The sequence below is a fragment of the Schistocerca serialis genome, chromosome 5 (assembly GCF_023864345.2).
Source record: "Schistocerca serialis cubense isolate TAMUIC-IGC-003099 chromosome 5, iqSchSeri2.2, whole genome shotgun sequence".
NCBI lineage: Eukaryota > Metazoa > Arthropoda > Insecta > Orthoptera > Acrididae > Schistocerca > Schistocerca serialis.
In genome coordinates, this window is record NC_064642.1 from 663,787,136 (window position 1) to 663,807,738 (window position 20,603).

At 42.9% G+C, this 20,603-nt stretch overlaps 1 protein-coding gene across 1 annotated transcript in view; it reads left to right on the forward strand.

Moving 5' to 3' along the window:
• The window catches only part of LOC126481503 (nephrin-like), a 123,043-nt gene extending 103,039 nt beyond the window's left edge, over positions 1 to 20,004 (forward strand). Inside the window, exons 8-9 of the mRNA XM_050105297.1 lie at positions 3,406 to 3,683; positions 19,676 to 20,004. Coding sequence (XP_049961254.1) covers positions 3,406 to 3,683; positions 19,676 to 19,678 — 281 coding nt within the window. The 3' untranslated portion in view covers positions 19,679 to 20,004. The remainder of the gene's footprint in view (positions 1 to 3,405; positions 3,684 to 19,675) is intronic.
• Positions 20,005 to 20,603: the final 599 nt, after the last annotated feature.

Here is a 20,603-nt window from a genome sequence, read left to right on the forward strand (position 1 = left end):
GCTAACATAACACATGTTTCTCAAAACCCCATGCAGCATTTTTACACTTCACAAAATGTAATGTTCATATTGCTGTTCCGTGTCTAGTTGCTGTTGAAGTTTCCTTGTTTACGTATGATTTTGGCGCCCAATTTGAATTTTGTTTACTTTTAATCTCCCACTGATGCATGTGGGTGTTGCCTTTATCAAGTAGATAGAAATACAGGCATACACAATAATGATTCATCAGTTAACTACGGCGACAGTTCTTTTCTCGATTCTGCCTAGGCCTTTTGAGGATGGGGCACACCAAAAATCGAATGGACTTTTACGGCATAGAACTGGGCTGTATAGATTATTGAATAATAATAAACTCGCATCATGGGTTTGATTCCAAAACAGCAACTTACGTAATATGAGTAAATTAGTAACTGCAACAAAAAGGAGATCACAAAAGAACGTGGTCATGAAGATTTCCTTACAATTCCCTTTATATAAAGTGTTCCAAATGCTCAACGTCTACTGCAATGTACGTTTTCAGCCGCTGGTCCATGTATTTATGGATAGATCTACTATATCGCTGCACACACTGCAACAGTACTATTTTGAACATGTTTTGGATCGTCGGGCATTTTTCATACACTTTACTTATGACTTAATACCGAGAAAAATCCAGTATAGTGGAATCAGGGTAGAGAGCAGGGCAACCGTTTATGTAACGCAACAAAACACGTTTGTATTTGTGTATAATTTCGTTAGATTAATTAATACCTGAACTATATCTCCATTCCACAAAACTGATTGCTCATAGCCGTTAATGACGCCACAATAATAAGTAGACCGGAAATACCATACTTGTCACAGACGTTTTTGTCTGTCTGAACTTTATTCTCAATTTTCTAGGATTTGTAAACGTCTTACAAAGTCGAAACATTCAACTTGTTGCTGATAATCGTTCAGTATGTGTTCAGTCCTTCGATCCGTTCGTCTGCATATCAATTTCTTTTTGGTCATCAGTCTTCTTTGATGCGGCCAGCCACGAATTCCTCTCCTGTTCTAACCTCCTCATCTCAGAGTAGCACTTGTAACTTACGTCCTCAGTTATTTGCTGGATGTATTCCAATGTCTTCCTCTGCAGTTTTTGCCCACTGCAGCTCCCTCTAGTACCATGGAAGTCATTCCCTGCTGCCTTAAAAGATGTCCTATCATCTTGTCCCTTCTCCTTGTCAGTGTTTTCCATATGTTCCTTAAATCTCCAATTCTGCACAGGACCTCCTCATTCCTTGCCTAATTTTCAACATTCGTCTGTAGCACCACGTTTCAAATGCTTCGATTCTCTACTGTTCCGCTTTTCGCAGCCCATATTTCTCTACCATAGAATTCTGTACTCCAGACGTACATTCTCAGAAATTTCTTCTTCAAATTAAGGCAGATATTTTATATCAGTAGACTTCTCTTTGCCAGGAATGCCCCTTTTGCCATTGTTATTCTGCTTTTGATGTCCGCCTTATTCCGTCCGTCATTCGTTATTTTACTGCCTAGGTAGCAGAATTCCTTAACTTCATCTACTGCGTGACCATCGATCCTGATATTAAATTTCTCGCTGATCATTACGTTCAGCAGTTGACAGTGGTGCATTATATAAATGATTTGTCCACTCGTTTGAAAATTTGTCCTCATGTGCCGTTTTTAGTGACATAATGGTAATGCTATTCAGTAAAAATGTTGGCAAGTCAAATGATGACAAGTCAAACGGCAGATATAATTGTGGCACTAACTTAAATAACGCTTTTCTTCCTATACGTTGCACATGTTTCAGTAATTCCAAAGGGACACCATCGACTCCTGCTGACTTGATGGAGTTCAGCTCATTCAGTGCTCTGTCGCACTCAGACCGTTTAAATGAATAACAATTACACCTTGTATCATTACCAATCTCGCTCAGGACTAACGTTACTAGCAAACTCTCCCCCCTATCAATGCTCTGGGAATGATTACCTCAGTATCAATCTTGTTCATGATTTACGTTACTAACAATCTCTCCATCCCTACCACTATTATGGGCATGATTTCCAATGTAGGGACTGTACTCATTACATGTCCTGAATCGTTCTCGTTTTGTGTTCATGTGGATGACTATAACCATACAAATATAATGCGGTCACAAACCCAGAAAAAATTAATTGACTATATCTTAATAATTATTTGCTCTCTCCATAATTCTAGATATTAGCAAATTTTTATTTATTTGATAATTACAGAACTATGTGTTCCACTGCAACTAACTAGCAAAATTCTTTTGCCGTTAAAAGGTAGACAGGGGCATAACACCATCAATGGGATCTTGTCTAACTAAGCACTGTGGCCTTCGCAGAAACTTCCCTCGCACATTCATTATTTACAAACTAATTCGCCTGTAGTAGTAAGATCTGTCCGTAAATAAATCTATTCATTGTCAATTCATCTTTAGTAGGATACTGTACCTATAGCATTGAATTCAACACGTTCCGTCATAACAATTCCATTTACTTTCTACCTCATATTTCTGTTGTACTTATTAAAATAATCGATGTGTACCCACCTACAGGTTCGGCATTTAAGTGACAATCCAAGAGACTGCCAAAAATTCTGTCGGACTTGTAGGTCTAGACCCACTTATTATCAGAAAATTATAGTTGCAATTGGGGTGTAGTAACCGCTCAAGACTCTAGTGGGTTACACTTTGAAAGCTCTCCACATTGTCAGAGTTTGGTGTGACCACTTTGACATATTCGACGGGAGTCTTTCCTACAGATTCACTGTCTTCCTGTAGGCTTTTTCCTACTTCACTTAGAACTTTATCTTTGGAACGTTGAGGAGTGTGACTTGTCTGCAAAATATAGTGATTTAAGTTGAGATATTTTTACGTGAGACCCACTGATAAGTTACTTCTGTTTCACTGTACAGCAATCGATTTCGCGAGAAGTTCTCCATACGGCACAATTTATCAGGCGGACTGAATACACACGTATAGACTTAATGGACTCTTGTTTAGTAACTGGATGATTCCAATATTCCTCATTAGTACTTTACAATCTGATAATTGTTAATCCATTACACGAAACTGATATTGTATTCGTGTCCCCATGCAGTAAAATAGAGCCCTTAAGCTCTGGAAGCGATGCAATGTAAGTCTGATAACAGTTCACATGGCTGAGTGGAAAATGTAAGGAAAAGGGAGGTATTATGTAAGAATATTACCACATACAATATCATCCATGACTAAGTTCTGATGTGACATTCCCACTGTCTTCTATTACCATGGAAGCCACAGGAAGTAGTAACGAAGTATGGTAAGACGGCTATAATGAGGTTTTTTGTTTTATCTTATGTAATCTGGAGTAAATAGCGTCGTTGATATTGTGTTAAATCACTTTTTTCTCACAGGATTGCCAGACGCTCCATCCAACTGCTCCGTTTTGAACGAGACGACTGACTCTTTCGCGGTACAGTGCTCCAACTCAACTGACCTGGGATTCCGCCAGAGCTACCAGCTAGAAGTCTTCGATGTCAAATCAGGCAACTTAATGTTCAATAAAACGCAGAAGTCGCCAGTCTTCCTAGTGGACGACATCGAACCTAACCAAGACATCACGATGCGCATCGCAGCTATCAGCCCCAGGGGTCGCAGCGGATGGACCAGGATGAACATCTTTAGAGTCCCGGTGAGTGACCGAAACGTCCAGATTCCTGCTCTAAGCTCTAAATGCTAAGGCCCCTACGTACGATATACACTGCTGGCCATTATAATTGCTACACCAAGAGGAAATGCAGTTGATAAACGGGTATTCACTGGACAAATATATTATACTAGAACTGACATGTGATTATATTTTCACGTAATTTGGGTGCATAGATCCTAAGAAATCGGTACCCAGAAAAGGCACCTCTGGCCGTAATAACGGCCTTGATACGCCTGCGCCTTGAGTCAAACAATGTAAGTCAGATAACAGTTCACATGGCTGAGTGGAAAATGTAAGGAAAAGAGAGGTATTATGTAAGAATATTACCACATACAATATCATCCATGACTAAGTTTTGATGTGACATTCCCACTGTCTTCTGTTACCATGGAAGCCACAGGAAGTAGTAACGAAGTAAAGACGGCTATAATGAGGTTTTTTGTTTTATCTTATGTAATCTGGTGTAAATAGCGTCGTTGATATTGTGTTAAATCACTTTTTTCTCACAGGATTGCCAGACGCTCCATACAACTGCTCCGTTTTGAACGAGACGACTGACTCTTTCGCGGTACAGTACAGGTACAGCTGCCCATGCAGCTTCATCACGATACCGCAGTTGAACAATTGTAGTGACTGGCGTATTGTGACGAGCCAGTTGCTCGCTCACCATTGACCAGACATTTTCAATTGGTGAGAGATCTGGAGAATGTGCTGGCCAGTGCCAGAAAGGCCCGTACAGGACCTGCAAATTGCGGTCGTGCATTACCCTGCTGAAATATAGGGTTCGCAGGGATCGAAATAAGGGTAGAGCCACGGGTCGTATCACATCTGAAATTTAACGTCCACTGTTCAAACTGCCATCAATGCGAACAAGAGGTGACCAAGACGTGTAACCAATGATGAATACACGCTTCCAATGTGCGTTCACTGCGATGTTTCCGAACACGGATGGGACTATCATTTTGCTGTAAACAGAACCTGGATTCATCCGAAAAATGATGTTTTGCCATTCGTGCATCCAGCTTCGTCGTTGAGTACACCATCGCAGGCGCTCCTGTCTGCTATGCAGCGTCAGGGGTAACAGTAACCATGGTCTCCAAGCTGATAGTTCATGCTGCTGCAAACGTCTTCGAACCGTTCGTGGAGATGGTTGTTGCCTTGCAAATTTCCCCATCTATTGACTCTGGGATCCAGACGTGGCTGCTCGATCCGTTACAGCCATGCAGATATGATGCCCGTCATCTCGACTGCTAGTGATACGAGGCCGTTGGGATCCAGCACGGCGTTCCGTATTACCCTCCTGAACCCACCGATTCCATATTCTGCTAACAGTCATTGGATCTCGACCAATGTGAGCGGCAATGTCGCGATACTATAAACCTCAATTGCGATAGGCTTCAATCCGACCTTTATCAAAGTCGGAAACGTGATGGTACGCATTTCTCCCCCATACCCGAGGCATCACAACAACGTTTCACCAGGCAACGCCGATCAAATGCTGTTTGCGTTTGAGATATCGGTTGGAAACTTTCCTCATGTCAGCGCCCGTTGTAGGTGCCGTCACTGGCGCCAACCTTGTGTGGATGCTCTAAAAAGCTAATCATTTGCATATCACAGCATATTCTTCCTGTCGGTTAAATTTCAAGTCTGTAGCACGTCATCTTCGTGGTGTTGCAATTTTAATGGCCAGTAGCGCAGTTTTTTGGCTTTGGTATTGAACGTCCAACAGTTTACTCGTTTATGTTTCACTGTAGGCATGTCATTTCATCGAGTGAATGCAACAGGCTGGCGGAACCCAAAGATTTCTTGTTGCCGTGTTGATGATGATGCAACACCATCGCAATCCTTATTTACACTGCGCCAGATAATGAAGAAATTTAACACACTTCCTTATGGTTGTTTTTGTTTGGAGGTGAACTAATAACATGGTCTTTTGCTAGTTTGTATTTCGGTAGGCAAATACCCTAGAGTAAGTTGCTGTCACGTCAATGCAGGTTGAGGCAGGAAGACAAACCACATAAATGTACTATCGAGTCGCAATAATGTGACCACCGTCTATGTTCGACTTCATCTTCTAATCGCCACTCACAGACGACAGGTGGCAGCACCAGCAGTCGAGGGTATATAAAACATGTCATTTGGGAGTCGGTAAAGAGTGCAGTAGCTGCCACAATGCGAAAACGAAGCGATTTATCTGACGCACAAAGGGCATTATCATTGGCTTTCAGGCAAAGGTTGCAAATATTTCTGAAAGGCTAAGTCTGGAAACTGATAGCATGCACTGTAGTTAAAGTGCCCTGTTCATGGGAAAAAGGCGTTATCGAAAACAGGGGCCGAGGCTGATGTGGTGCAGGATAGGTCATGTACAGGGTGGTCCATTGATCGTGACCGGGCCAAATTTCTCACGAAATAAGCGTCAAACGTAAAATCTACAAAGAACGAAACTTGTCTAGCTTGAAGGGGGAAACCAGACGGCGCTATGGTTGGCTCTCTAGATGGCACTGCCATAGGTCAAAATATCAACTGCGTTTTTTCTTAAATAGGAACCTCCATTTCTTATTACATATTCGTGTAGTACGTAAAGAAATGTGAGTTTTTCAGTTGGACCACTTTATTCGCTTTGTGATAGATAGCGCTGCAATAGTCACAAACACATGGCTCACAATTTTAGACGAACAATTGGTAAAAGGTAGATTTTTTTAATTAAAGTACAGAACGTAGGTACGGTTGAACATTTTATTTCGGTTGTTGCAACGTGATACATGTACCTTTGTGAACTTATCATTCCAGAGAACGAATGCTGATACACCGTGAGTAAGTGTAAATACCACATTAAAGCAATAAATGTTCAAAATGGTGTCCGTCAACCTCAATGCATTTGGCAATACGTGTAACGACATTCCTCTCAACAGCGAGTAGTTAGCCTTCCGTGATGTTCGCTCATGCATTGACAATGCGCAGACGCATGTTGTCAGGCGTTGTCGGTGGATCACGATAGCAAATATCCTTTACTTTCCCCACAGAAAGAAAACCGGGGACGTCATATCCGGTGAACGTGCGGGTCATGGTATGGTGCTTCGACGACTAATCCACCTGTCATGAAATATGCTATTCAATACCGCTTCAACCGCACGCGAGCTATGTGCCGGACATCCATCGTGTTGGAAGTACATAGCCATTCTATCATGCAGTTAAACATCTTGTAGTAACATCGGTAGAACATTACGTAGGAAATCAGCACATACTGCACCATTTAGTTTGCCATCGATGAAATGGGGACCGGTTATCCTTCCACCCATAATGTCACACCATACATTAACCCACCGAGGTCGCTGATGTTCCACTTGTCGTAGCCATCGTGGATACTCAATAGTGCATATTATGTCGGTTTACGTTACCGCTCTTGGTGAATAACGCTTCGTCACTATATATAACCCGTGTGAAAAATCTGTCATCCTCCCGTAATTTCTCTTGTGCCCAGTAGCAGTACTGTACACGACGTTCAAAGTCGTCGCCATGCAATTCATGATGCATAGAAATATGGTACTGGTGCAATCGATGTTGATGTTGCATTCTCAACACCGACGTTTTTGAGATTCCCGATTGTCGCGCCATTTGTCTGCTACTGATGTGTGGATTAGTTGCGACAGCAGCTAAAACACCTACTTGGGCATCATTTGTTGCAGGTCGTGGTTGACGTTTCACATGTGGCTGAACACTTCCTGTTTCCTTATATAACGTAACTACGCGGCGAACGGTCCAGACACTTGGATGATGTCGTCCAGGATACATACATAGCACACCCCCGTTGGGCATTTTGATCACAATAGCCATACATCAACACGATATCGACCTTTTCCGCAGTTGGTAAACGGTCAATTTTAACACGGGTAATGTATCACGAAGCAAATACCGTCCGCACTGGCGGAATGTTACGCGATACCACGTACTTATACGTTTGTGACTATTACAGCGCCCTCTGCCACAAGGCGAAAAAAGTGGTCCAACTAAAACATTCATATTACTTTACGTACTACACGAATATGTAATAAAAATGTGGGTTCCTATTTAAAAAAACGCAGTTGATATCCATTTTACCTATGGATAGCGCCATCTAGCGAGCCAACCATAGCGCCATCTGGTTTCCCCCTTCAAGCTAGACTAGTTTCGTTCTTTGTAGTTTTTTCGTTTGATGCTTATTTCGCGAGATATTTTGCCCGATAACTATAAATAGGTCACCCTGTATAACAGGGAGAAAAATGGCCGTGGGGATATGTACGGGTGAACAGACATGCAACTAACCGCCCACGTAAACCAAGGGCTTACCAACAATGTCTCCTCAATGATTGTTGAGCGAACGTTGCTGCGGATGGGTCTCTGCAGCATCCGCCTGGTCGATGTACCCATGCTGACTCATGTTCATCGGCGACCAAGACTGGGTATTGCACGCCTCTACCGCAGTTTGACGTCTCCTGACTGGCGGCAGGTGGCCTTTTCAGATGAATCACATTTAATGCTGTGTCGGACAGATTTCCTTTGGCCTGTGCGGCCATGCAACAATCTTTGGAAGCGTCTAGGTCGGAGGAGAAAGCAGTACGGTCTGGGGAATGCTTGAGTGGCTTTCCATGGATGAGCTCGTTATCCCGGAAGGCACAATAGATCAAGTATCGATCTATCCTTGGGGACCATTTCAACGCCAACCCGCCCTATTTTCTCCTCGACACGATGCCATCTACCAGTAGGATAAGGCAACGTGTCACACAGCTCGCACTGTACGTACGTGGTTCTGTGAGCAGCAGGATGAGTTTACCGATCTCCCCTCTTTTCTTCTTGAGCTGTCTACTACCATGGAAGATATTTTCTGATGTCTTAACAAAACTCCTGTCATAGTATCTATTCTTATTGTCATTGTTTCCCATATGTTCCCTACTTCGCCAGTTGAGCGGAGAAGCTCCACATTCCTTACCTTACCAGTAAACCTAATTTTTCGACGTTCTGCTATAACACCAAAACTCAGACGCTTCGATTCTCTTCTGTTCCGGTTTTCTCAAAGTCCCTGATTCACTACCGTACAATGCTGTGCTCCAAAGGTAAATCGTAGAAGTTTATTCCTCAAATTAAGGTCTGTGTCTTGCTTCTTTTTTGGCAGGAATGCCCTCTTTATCTGTGCACGTTTGCTTTTTGCGTCTGCTATGCTTCGTGCGTCATGGGTTAGTTTTATTCCAAGGAAGCGGCATCCGTTAACTTGGTCTACTTTGTGATCGCCAATTATGATATTATCCTTCTCGTCATTGTCACACCTGTTACTTCTCATTACTTTCGTCTTTCTTCGGTTAACTCTCAATCCATGTTCTGTACTCTTTAGATTAACCATTCCGTTCAACAGACACTGTGACTCTTCTCCACTTTCAGTGACGAAGGCCATACAGCAACGAACTGATTTTCTTTCAGACTGAATTTTAATCCCACTTTTGAACTTCTCTTTTATTGCAGTCATTGCTTCTTCTATGGATCTGTACAGTAGTACACTACATCCTTATCTTACATCCTTTTTAAACCGAAAATTTTTTCTTGGTTTTCGGCTCTGATTGTTCTCTCTTGGAAAATGTACATATTGAATATTCGAATACCATGCACCATTTTACATAGTAGAACGCTTTTACCAATTCTTGAAATCATATGAAAGTGTCTTGATTATTCTCCAGTCTTGCTTCGATTATCAACCGTAACATCAGGCCTGCGTCTCTAGTGCATTTATCTTTCCTAAATGCAAAGTGACCTTCATGTAACATATTTTCTTTTCCATTCTTCCGTGTATTATTCTACTCAGTGACTGGATGCTCGAGCTGTTAAGCTGATGGTACGGTAGTTCTAGCAGGTAAAATCTCGTACTATCATCGAAATGATGTGGACCAGATTTTTCCGAAAGCCTGATAGTAAGTAGCCAGTCTCACAGATTCCACACACCAACTCGAATAGCCACTTAGTTGTCACTTCTCTCCCCAGTTACTGTAGACATTCCAGTAGGATGTTATGTATCCCGTCTGCCTTATTTGATCTGAAGTACTTCGTACTCTTTTCAATTCTGACGCTAATAATGGACCTTCCATATCTACGCCAATTTCTTCTCCTGTCATATCACACAACTCCACCCCCTCAGAAAGGCTTCCATTGTCCTCCTTCCAAATATCCGCTATGTATCCTTCGATTAACAATTGAACCTGCGTTGCATTCTTAATGAAGCTGTCATGTTGTTAAATTTCACCAGATATTGTTTTGACTTTACTGTATACTAAGCCAATCACTCCGACGATCATTTCTTTTCCGATTACCTGGCGTTTTTCCTGTAGCCTTTTCACCCAGGCTCCCCTCCAGTTACTGTTTGTTTATTCTTAAGTGATTTATAATGCTGTAATATTGTCTTTCATTCAACATTATTGTGCTTCGTTTTTTCGACGATCTATTCATGCATTTCTCACGTCACCCAGACTTCTTCGCAGTTACTTTTCTTCCACCTGCGATTGTCCGTCCAACATCTGTGGCTGCTCTTTTTGGAGATGTTCACTCTTCTTCTAACGAACTGCATGCTACACTTTAGCATAGTATCGACATCTGTAGCGAGCGCCAAACGTGTCTCATAATTCCCCGGGCGCTTCTGCATCCCACTTAGTTCCACTCTGATTCTCCCGCGACGATTCTCGCAAACCTCAGTCTACCCTTCGTCATTGCTAAATTCTGATCTGAGTCTGCATCTGCAGTCCAATGTCGGATTCCCGAATCTACGTCCGATCATGATGTAATCTAGATGGAATCTTTCCACATCTTACGGCCTTTCCAGGTATACCTCCTCCCGCTGTGATTTGTAAACAAATTTTGCACCGTTAGCAGCTGAAAATTATTGCGGAACTCCATTAGTATTTCTCCCCTCTCATTGCTACTATCAGACCCATTTTCTCCCTTCTACTCATTCCTCTAGAATAGAATTACAATCCTCCATAATTATTAGACTTTCGTCTCCCTTAACGTAGTTAATTACCTGTTCGTTATCTTCACACACATCTTGCATCTCTGTATCATCTCTTGAGACGTCGGTATATATATCTGTACTATTGCTGTCAGTGTTAGAATGCTGTTGAATCTGGTGAGAACAAACCTATCTCTTAACTGTTCACAGTAACTCACTCTCTCCCCTACCCTCCTATATTCACCTTTATTCGTCTTAACAGAAATCCTTATCTTCCTTCCATTTCACTTCACTAGCCTGACCATTTATAGCGTCAGCCTTAGCATTTCCACTTCAAATTTCCTAGCTTTCCTACCACATGAAAACTTCTGAAATTACGCTCCCCGACTTGTAGAACTTTACCATTTCGTTGGTTATTCTATTTTTTTTTCTCATGGTCACCTACCCCTTGGCTGACTGCTCCCGGAGACCCAAGAGGGGGGACTAAACAGGAATGTGAGACCTGAGTTTCTCCCAGTGTATACAATTTTCAAATAACTGGCGGGAATGCAACCAGGTTACAGCGTCGACAACCACCGATATTTCAGCAGAAGCACATTCTATCATTTTCAGGGCAAAATAGCCCCATTACAAACCGAAGATGACTGACGTTGGAAGTTATAGAGAGTGAAATTAATAATCAACGGATGAGGTAGCATAAAATCTGTCCGTTTTTTGGAAAGGGGGAGAGCAGAATTGGATTCCATGCTTAATTTAAACAAAAAACATCATCTCTATTTATAAGTTTACTTGCTAATTTAATTCTTACAGCTTCTTTAATAACACAACCCAACAGCTGGAAGCGCACGCCGAAATCTCCGTGTTGTTATATTGCGTAGGATGACCGTTACCAAGACAATTTTGTAGAATGGCAGATTTACTCGGCTGTACGCAAGCGTGTGTGCCGCTTATGCTCAGTACACCCGTCCTCCACAATCCTGATATTCTGACCCATATATGGCATGCCGCAACTGCAAGGAATCGGGTAGACACCCAGCTTACTTAAATCAAGACCATTCTTTATGTAACCTAAATGATCCCTGATCATAGATGTTGGTGGAAAAAGCCATTTCACATCATACTTTCGCAAAACACGACCGATCCTGTTCGAAAAGCTCCCTTTGTAAAGGCAAAACATTGTAGTTTTTGGCATCACCTCGGTATTACGTATCATCACTCACCTGGTACACACTTGGTTCATAGCACAACGCACGTACGATCTGTCTGACTAAAGGTAACTTCGAGGAGGGCTAACTTAGCTGACAAAATCTCAGGGTATGAGATGACATGGGCTCTGTGAACCAAGGTAGCAAGCACTCCTTCATGTTGAGCTGGATGCTGATAGCTATCGCTCTGCAGATACACGTCAGTGTGAGTAGGCTTCCTATAAACTGCGTGTGCCAACGTACCCCCCAACTTCCTCTCGACAAGTACAGCAAGGAAGGAAAGACAGCCATTCGTTTGTACGTCCACCATGAAACAACGACTGTTTCAATCCACCCAAATATTTGTGGTGTCTGTTTGCTAACAGAAAATGGAGAAAACGAAAAAATTGCTACTGCAATCGACAATAAGAGTTGAAAAATTACGATAGTTAAATCGGAAAACGTAATCTACAAATGAAAAGAAATATGATGGCTTATAACAGATCCAAATTTGATTCTGAATGAAATCTAACATCTGTCTCCTGACATCGCTCCCAGTACGTTCGTCTTGACAAAGCGTTGTCTCTTAATATGGTTCCCAGATGCACAATCTGTAATTATGCACCACACATTTTCCCTTCTATATAATAATCACTTTCTAAGATTGAGTTGTAGTGTTAAGAACCACACAGTGCAGTCACATTAATGTGACTTCCGCCTATGTTCGACGTCAACATGCCACTCACAGACGGCTGGTGGCATAACTAGCAGTGGATGGTATATTATAATGGTCCACTGAATTCTTCCGGGGTTATCAGCCGAGCGGTGGCGTTGTCTTGTCACAACGTTTCGATGAGTTTCGTACATATCATCTTCTGGCCAAGTGTCGGGATGCTGTGCTCTGCATACCCATACAGCCGCTTGGCCATCGTCCGCTACTATAGGCCGACCAATCGCGTTCCTGCGGAAGGGGGTACCGCGACGGTGGGGGGGGGGGGGGGGGGGGGAAGGGAAGAGGGCGACACGGCCCGGCGTCGAGACCCGGTGGCTATCCAATCTGTCTGCGGACGCTTTTGCTTTCAGATCGGAGCGTTCCTGACGAATTTTGTTAATTGTGGGATCCCATGCTGCACTGAGCTGAAAACCGCTATACCTGTTTACTAAGTGGTTGTGCAGACGTATCTCCACTGTCTATCAAGATCGAGTCCCAGAAACCGCAGACACCTACAGTCTTCAATAGAGCGCCGGGCGGAATGCAGTGGTAAGGTCCTAATTACACTACAAAGCGCCAAGAAAACATTATTGTCAATAACACATTTATTAAGAAGAAATACAGGATTACCTTCGATAGTGCTGTACCACAACTGTGCCACAGCACTAGCGCTTCGTCAGCAGCAGATTACCACTGTGTGATCGACTCGCAGTAACGCCAGGAGCGTCAGGTGCCAAGGTGCCAGCCGTGTCATCATTGGGTGGGAGAGGGAGGGCGGGGGGGAGGTCATGGTCTGGCGTCCTCCAGCTCTGCGTATAGATTTCCAAACAGCTCGTGTGGACGTTAAAGATTTACACTCAGGAGTTACGCTCCAGGCCCACTGAAGTGTTCACTGGATCATAGAGGGCGGCTCCCCGTTTAGGAAACAGGAACCAGCAGCATCGCCGTCAGCCTCACGATTCTCGAAGGCAGACAACGGACAGCGTCCAGGTCATGCAAGTCAAGCCTCCAGGAGACGTGTACAGTGATGGCGACTTCTGCACCCCATCAGTGTCGCCCCGGAAGTAGGCAGTGCAGCTGCCAGCAGCAGCACCCTTCCAGCTTAACTCGTTTCTTCATAGACGATCGAAAACGCCTAGGCGTGCTAGGGGTCGAACTCATAGCCTTGCCTCTCACTGGATAGCTGCAACTGACCCAGGGACTGAGACTACGCATTGGGCATTCGGCAATCAGCAATCACCACTAAGAAATCAGCAACGGAATTCGTTTAGAATGGGTTTATTTATGACGACACTTCCTGCTCGCTCCTGCGCCGGTGGGGATGGCTATGACGTGATGTTTCCTGGTTTCCTCTCGCTGTCAGCTCTGCTAGTGACTTCAGACTTTCGCAACTTCACCCTTCTGACGCTCTGGTCTGCTCTCTCTGCACCAGAATACTTACAGTTGCGTTGTATCTAGCCTTTCTTACAGTTGCGTTGTATCTAGCCTTTATTATGTAACTCTGCTTTATTACTAGTATGTTAGTATCTCTCAGCTTCCTTGATGAATTAATGCTTTGCTCGGGTACTTAAGGGAAGACCTGATGGTACCCGCCCAATCGGAAGACGCAGAAAGCGATAGTAGGATGAGCTACAGAAAGACCTTTGCCAGCTAGGAGTCCCTGACAAATGGACCCAAAGTGCACAACATTGCCATCTATGGAGGAGCATAGAGAGGTCGACTCATGATCTACAGGGCCCTCGATCGCTGATTTCATGATGATAAGTGATCGTGTCTCTCTGCTGGTCATTTCATACAGGCGGTTCGGCCTCAGGGAGCAGCCAAGCTAGAACTTGCACGAAGTTTTAGTGCCTGCGGGGGATACTATCATGGCTCATAATAAAGCTACTTCCTTCAGAAAATTCGTCTTGAAGTTTTAGTTTGGAGTACCCGTAATAGGCCTAAACTAATCCTACATATTTTGCACCAGCAGTTACACATTATACAACTTTAACTAATCTTCCATTACCATACAGCTAATTTACATCACATTCAACGTAGGACTTCACAGAAGTCGTACATTACACACTAAAACTATTATTCATATTCTTATAAGTTCATCAATTGGTTTACACATAATTTCTTTACTGTGTCTGAGCTCTATATACAAACCAACTAACGTGTATTTGATGCATAAGTAAACTTGAGCGGTGCACTGACTTTCGTTTAAAGTAGAAGCAGATTACACAAATCCCAATTAGATCCACTACAGTGCTAGAGACGTCACGCTTGCAGTCGTTTTACTACAATGTTGTCTATCGCAGTATTCCTGCATGTGCTGGAACATTTGTTCGGCTGTAATTCTCCCTTTCTGCATTGCTACTAGTTCGTCTAGTGAGCGTAGAGTGTTTTTATTCCAGGATTATTTAGGAAGGTAAGTTTCAGGAGCTTCAACTCGCTGCTGTTGACCTCACGTTGGAGCTACCATAGACAGTAGGGTGCTGTTGTTCTAGTTGTGTGGGTATGGCACCAGACATATATGACTCTGCCACTGACAATCAGTTGCTCACATCTGTTGTAGGATCCAGTTCCAGATTCCTACAGTCGTCTGGAAAGAGCCGGGCGGGATGCTATGGTGAGGTCCTAATTATGCTCGAGAGCGCTAAGGAAACACTGTTGTCAATAATACATTTACTAGGCAGAAATACAGCATTGACATGAAGGTATTCTGGGTATGGTGCCGTGCCATAATGTGTCAAACTACTACTGCTGGAGAAAAACCAACATTTCGGCCACAGTTGCAGCGGCCTTCATCTGAGACCCAGAAGATGGCCGCTGCAACAGTGGTCGAAACGTTGGTTTTTCTCCAACAGCAGTAGTTTTATACATTATGACGCAGTACCATACCCAGAAAACTTTTATGTCGACTGACTCCGGCCGCAGAAGGCTACGCAATTATAAAAATACAGGATTGTCTTTCAAAGTACGAGGCCGATACCCAGTGGTCGGACTTGCGCCTCTTCAGCGGCAGAATGCTGGAGTACCGTCAACTGGCAGTACTGCCAGTAGAGATACGCGTCAAGTGGCAAGTGGTTCGTCATAGGCGGCCGTCGACCACGGAATCTGGCTGCTTCCAGCTATGTATATCGATCTACAAAGTGCTGTCGTGGATGTCGAAGATCTGCACCCAGGAGCTACGCTCGAGGTCCACCTGAACTATTCACTGCTTCAAAGGTGGTGGCTCTCATGCCCTGTTTAAGAAACAGGAGCCAGCGGCATGGCTGTCGCCTCAGGAATCGGATAAGCAACAGAAATGCTCCCTCACTCTCGAACGCCTTTGACGGACAGCGTCCAGGTAACACAGTTCAAGCCCCCGGCAGGTCTTCAGAGTGATGGTGGCTTCTGTGGTCCATCAGTGTCGCGCTGGAAGTGGGATTGCAGCTGGCAGCAGCAGCAGCCCTCCAGCCAGTTCCACACACGACAAAGGCAGCTAGGTGTGCCAAGGGTCGACCTCCATAGTCTCCCCCGACTCTCGATTGCTGAAACTGACAAAAGTGCTGAGAATACGGACTGGACAGATGGCAATGAGCAGTTAGCAACGACATTTCTTAAGAAGGGTGAGGCAATTATTTAGGCCCTTCCCATGCTCTCTGTGACAGTGGGGATGGTTGTGGCATCATGTATCCTGGTTTTTCCTCGCTTTCATCTATGCTAGTAACTTCAGACTTTGGCAACTTCACCTTTCAGAGGCTTATCACCTGAGTAGTTAAGGCTCCGTTATACCTACCCTTTCTTTTGAAACTCTGCTTTGCCACTTGCATGACGGTATCCCTCAGCCTCCATGAGGATATTACTTTTCGTTCGTAGATTTGGATGGTTGGTAATTCTCCCATTGTGTGAAAGATTCCATGTTTCAACTCGCTCAGCGTTTGCTCGTAGACGGCTGTCTACTGGTCGTTAACAGAGGTGGTCCGCCTTCTGCGAGCTGCCAACTTAGAACTTGAACCAATTTTTTATATCCGCCTGGGACGGTATCCTTATGTGTAATAATATAAAGTGTATCGAGGGGACGGGGGAAACAGTGCAGTCTCGTTGCCGAACAGAGGAAACGAAGTAATTTACGTGACTGCCAAAAGGTTATCGTCTATGGCTTCTTGGGCCAACAGTAGAAGCATTTCCTAAAAGGCTAAGTCTGTAAACAGTATTAGTGCCGCCGCACTGTCCAAAACTAGAGTCGGGACAAAGGTGGTCCATCATGGGCCAGGAATGACACGTGTGAACGACTTCTGCGGAGATGTGTGCAGTCGAACAGACGTGCAATGGCCCTAATAAACCAAGGAACTACCAGCTGTGTCTCCTCAAAGATCATTTAGCAAAACGGTGCTGTGTATGGGCTTCTGCATCGGACGCCTCGACCATACACTCATGCTGATTGCTGTTCATTGGCAGAAAAGGCTGCAGTTTACACTTCAGTACCGCAGCTGGACGTCCGCTGAGTGGTGATAATTGGCTTCTTCCGATGAATAACGTTTTACGCTCCATCGGACAGATGGGGCACCTTGCAACAATCGTCAGAAGTGTCCAGGGCGGAGGAGGAAACTTTATAGCCCGAGGAATGCTTCCTTGGCATTCCATGAGTGATATCGCTACTCTGGAAGGCACAATGAATCAAGACAATCATGCATCTATCCTTGGGGACCATAAAGATCCATACATGAAGTTCGGTTTTCCTGTGCAGGAAGGCATCAACAGCAGGACAATCCGATGCGTTACACAGCTCGAAAAATACATGCGTGGTACTAAGACCACCAGGATGAGTTTACAGTATTCCCTTCGCCAGCAAACTCTTGGATTTGGATGCAGTCGAGAATCTATGGAACCATTTAGATCGCGCTCTTCGCACCACGATTCCTCCACCGAGAAACCTAGCGCTTCTGGCCACAGCACTGGAGTCGGCATAGATCCTCATCCCTGTCGGAGGCTCCAGCACGTCTCGCAGTGGTCCGCGGTGCAAAGGTGGCCGTATTAATGCGACTGGGCAATGTGTATCGCAGTGCTTGCTTTGCCAATTTTGTAAGCCATCACGTCTCAGAATCAGTTCTTTCGTAGAGTACATGAAGAAGTGCTATCATGGGGTTCTGTCTTTCCTGCATCTCTCGCAGATTTCTTACAGAATGTAATATGTGTCCCCTGATTCCTTCTTATACCCAAACTCGTAGGGAACGGCGACCTCGAGTGATCCATAATGAGTTCTCCATTTACCTGCATCAATACACACTGCTAATATCGTGCCACATTTTATAAATTTATAAATTGCTGTATTTAACATGTTACTTACAACTTATTGGACCATAAGATCGGTGCACTGTCCGATGAAGGTACATGTTCCCAATTTACTGCAGACGCAGCTCTGATGCGGTGCGGCTAAGAGGTACATCACAGTGTTTAATTGAAGTGGAGCAATAGCTGAAGACAAAAAACTGTAATACGGAGGACAGTGCGACGCTTATGGGTAGAATATCTAAACTGCACACTGAATCACTGTCAGATACTGGCGTTACATAATGCAAATGCAGTTTCACATAAAGCTGCAGTGAAATAATGCCAACAGGTGACTGAAGTGAATTCAAGATCAAGGAACACGTGATTTACATCTTCCCACCAAGCTGAAAGATCATTTCGGAAAAGAGATTTTCCTATGGTGAGGACATTGACGAAATGGTTCTCCAGTAGCTCCGTGACCAAGAAGCGTATGTTTTCTCACCAAGGAACAAAACTATTGATAGAATATTATAACCGCTGTCTGTCGGGACTTGGGGTGTTGGTTAAAGATAGTGTCGTACATCTGTGGCACTTGTCATATGTAGCCCGGCATTCAGTGATAGTCACTTGGCTTGCTACAATAATGTCTGATGTTGTCCCAATCTCGTCACACGTTGCAAAGGCTGGAACATTTTGTTCTATTTTTGACCTGAACATAGCTGCTCTAAAATCGGATTATTACTTTTTGGCAATGTAATTTTACGGTTTATCAAAATTTCATTCTGATAAAGACCTGATAGCAGGTGTTGAAATCTGGGTCAATGTACCAAACAGTAATTTGCAACAAGTCGGCTCTGTAATCCTGTGTTGAAACTAGTACACGGTTGCTGAGTAACATCCACGTTTGAAACTGGAATAATGTCTAATGTCTAACTAATTTTAGATGTACTCTCGTGTACTGACTTCATATCCATATTACTGATGGAAATATTTTTACGTACATTGTGCACCTTAATGCGTATATTTTATATAAAACACAGAATGAAAATAGAGGAATTGTAAGAAGAATGTTATTTTTTGTTTCACTTAAATAGTATGTTTAACGCTTAAACAGCATGTTTCATTTTGTTCTTGTGTATTGTTATTTACAAGGAAATATCCAAGTGTCTCTAGATAATCTTGATGAAACTTGGTAGGCGTCATAAGGGGGCAAAGTAGTGCAATAGGTATCCTTTACTGTTTGTGCTCAATTTCACTTTTAAGGGATACAACACACCATTACACGTTTAAGGGGTAAAACACATCCCAAAAGGTAATTTTTCATTTTAGGTTTAGAGGGAATGTCTTCGCAACGATGATACAAAAGAAATGTTATTCATATAAAAGTTCATGCGTAATTAACTTTTTTGAAAACTGTACAATCCACTTTTGTAAAAATTTGTAATTTTGCGAAATACACCACCAACATTAATTACTTTTCCAAAAACGGTATTTCAGAAACCAGCTTCTTATTCAGGGACACATGTGGCTAGAAAACTTGTTATAATTATGTTGTAACAAAGTTTTTCATTTCTAAACCTAAAATGCCAAATTACCATTTGGGGTGCGTTTTATCCCTTACAGGTGAAACTGCAATATAACAGAAAATAAATATTGCACTATTTTCTCTCTTCTATACAGAAACACACACACGAATACATCAGTTATAATAATTTCGTGTAGACAGTTACGAAAACGCACACGATATACAGAGTGTGTGTTTTTGTAGCTGTCTACGTGAAATTATTATAACCGAGAAAATATATTCCACCAAATAACATGTGTATTGATTTCTATTTCTAGAATGTCTCATCACAATTTGTTGTTTGTCCAGTGACACAAGAGATGTGGAAGTGAGGATAACCTGGAGAGAAAGAAGCAGACATCTTAGGACATGGAGTCGTACTCACATCGGGCACCTGTTGTGTCTTGCACCTTCCTAGGCGCCACCATCGCGAATACACAACAACATTTATCGCTGCACTACCTCTGGTACCAGTGTAACTTCCAATACTTGATTCCTATACGTCAAAAGGACGCCATGTTGGTTGAAGCATTATTATATTTCAATGCTAGTTATACACTTACTGAGTAAGATATAAATACCACTTTTTGTAAAAAATCCTAAAAACAGTTCCAATAATTAGAAATATGAAATATCAAGCATATTAATGTTAATTAAATAGTTATAGCTTCAATAAAGGAGAACATAAAGAAGAAATGTGGAGTACAGTTTAATAGAACTGATGAATATAGTTATAGCAGGATATAGCATAATTACATGCAATGAAGCAGCAGATTATATAATTGTAATGCAAATTTTAATTGTTACTCTACAAATGTTGGAGCATAAGTAGTGTCAATTTTTTCTGTTGCGAAATGAAAGCAGTTAAACAATGAATAGAAAATGTATGAAAACGTATGTTTTATCCATAATAATTTCAGTAAATAAAACTGTCACCTATCACGAAAGAAATTATTTACCATATTTCGAGCACTGCCATCTAGAACGGCTAATTTCAAACCAACGTTTATCGGGAAGACTCAGTGTAACCGTATGAAATAAGACTATAATAATACCTACAAATATTTACCTAGCCATTCCTACATTACTAGTATTGTAATTCTGCTTCTTTTGATCATCTGATGGCTTTACAAGACCGTAAATGACAGCATCATCTGCAAACAGGGATTGTTGCTTCGTTTTCTCACTTGATAAGGGTACATGACACTTTTCTTCATATAGAATTTTACGCATTTCA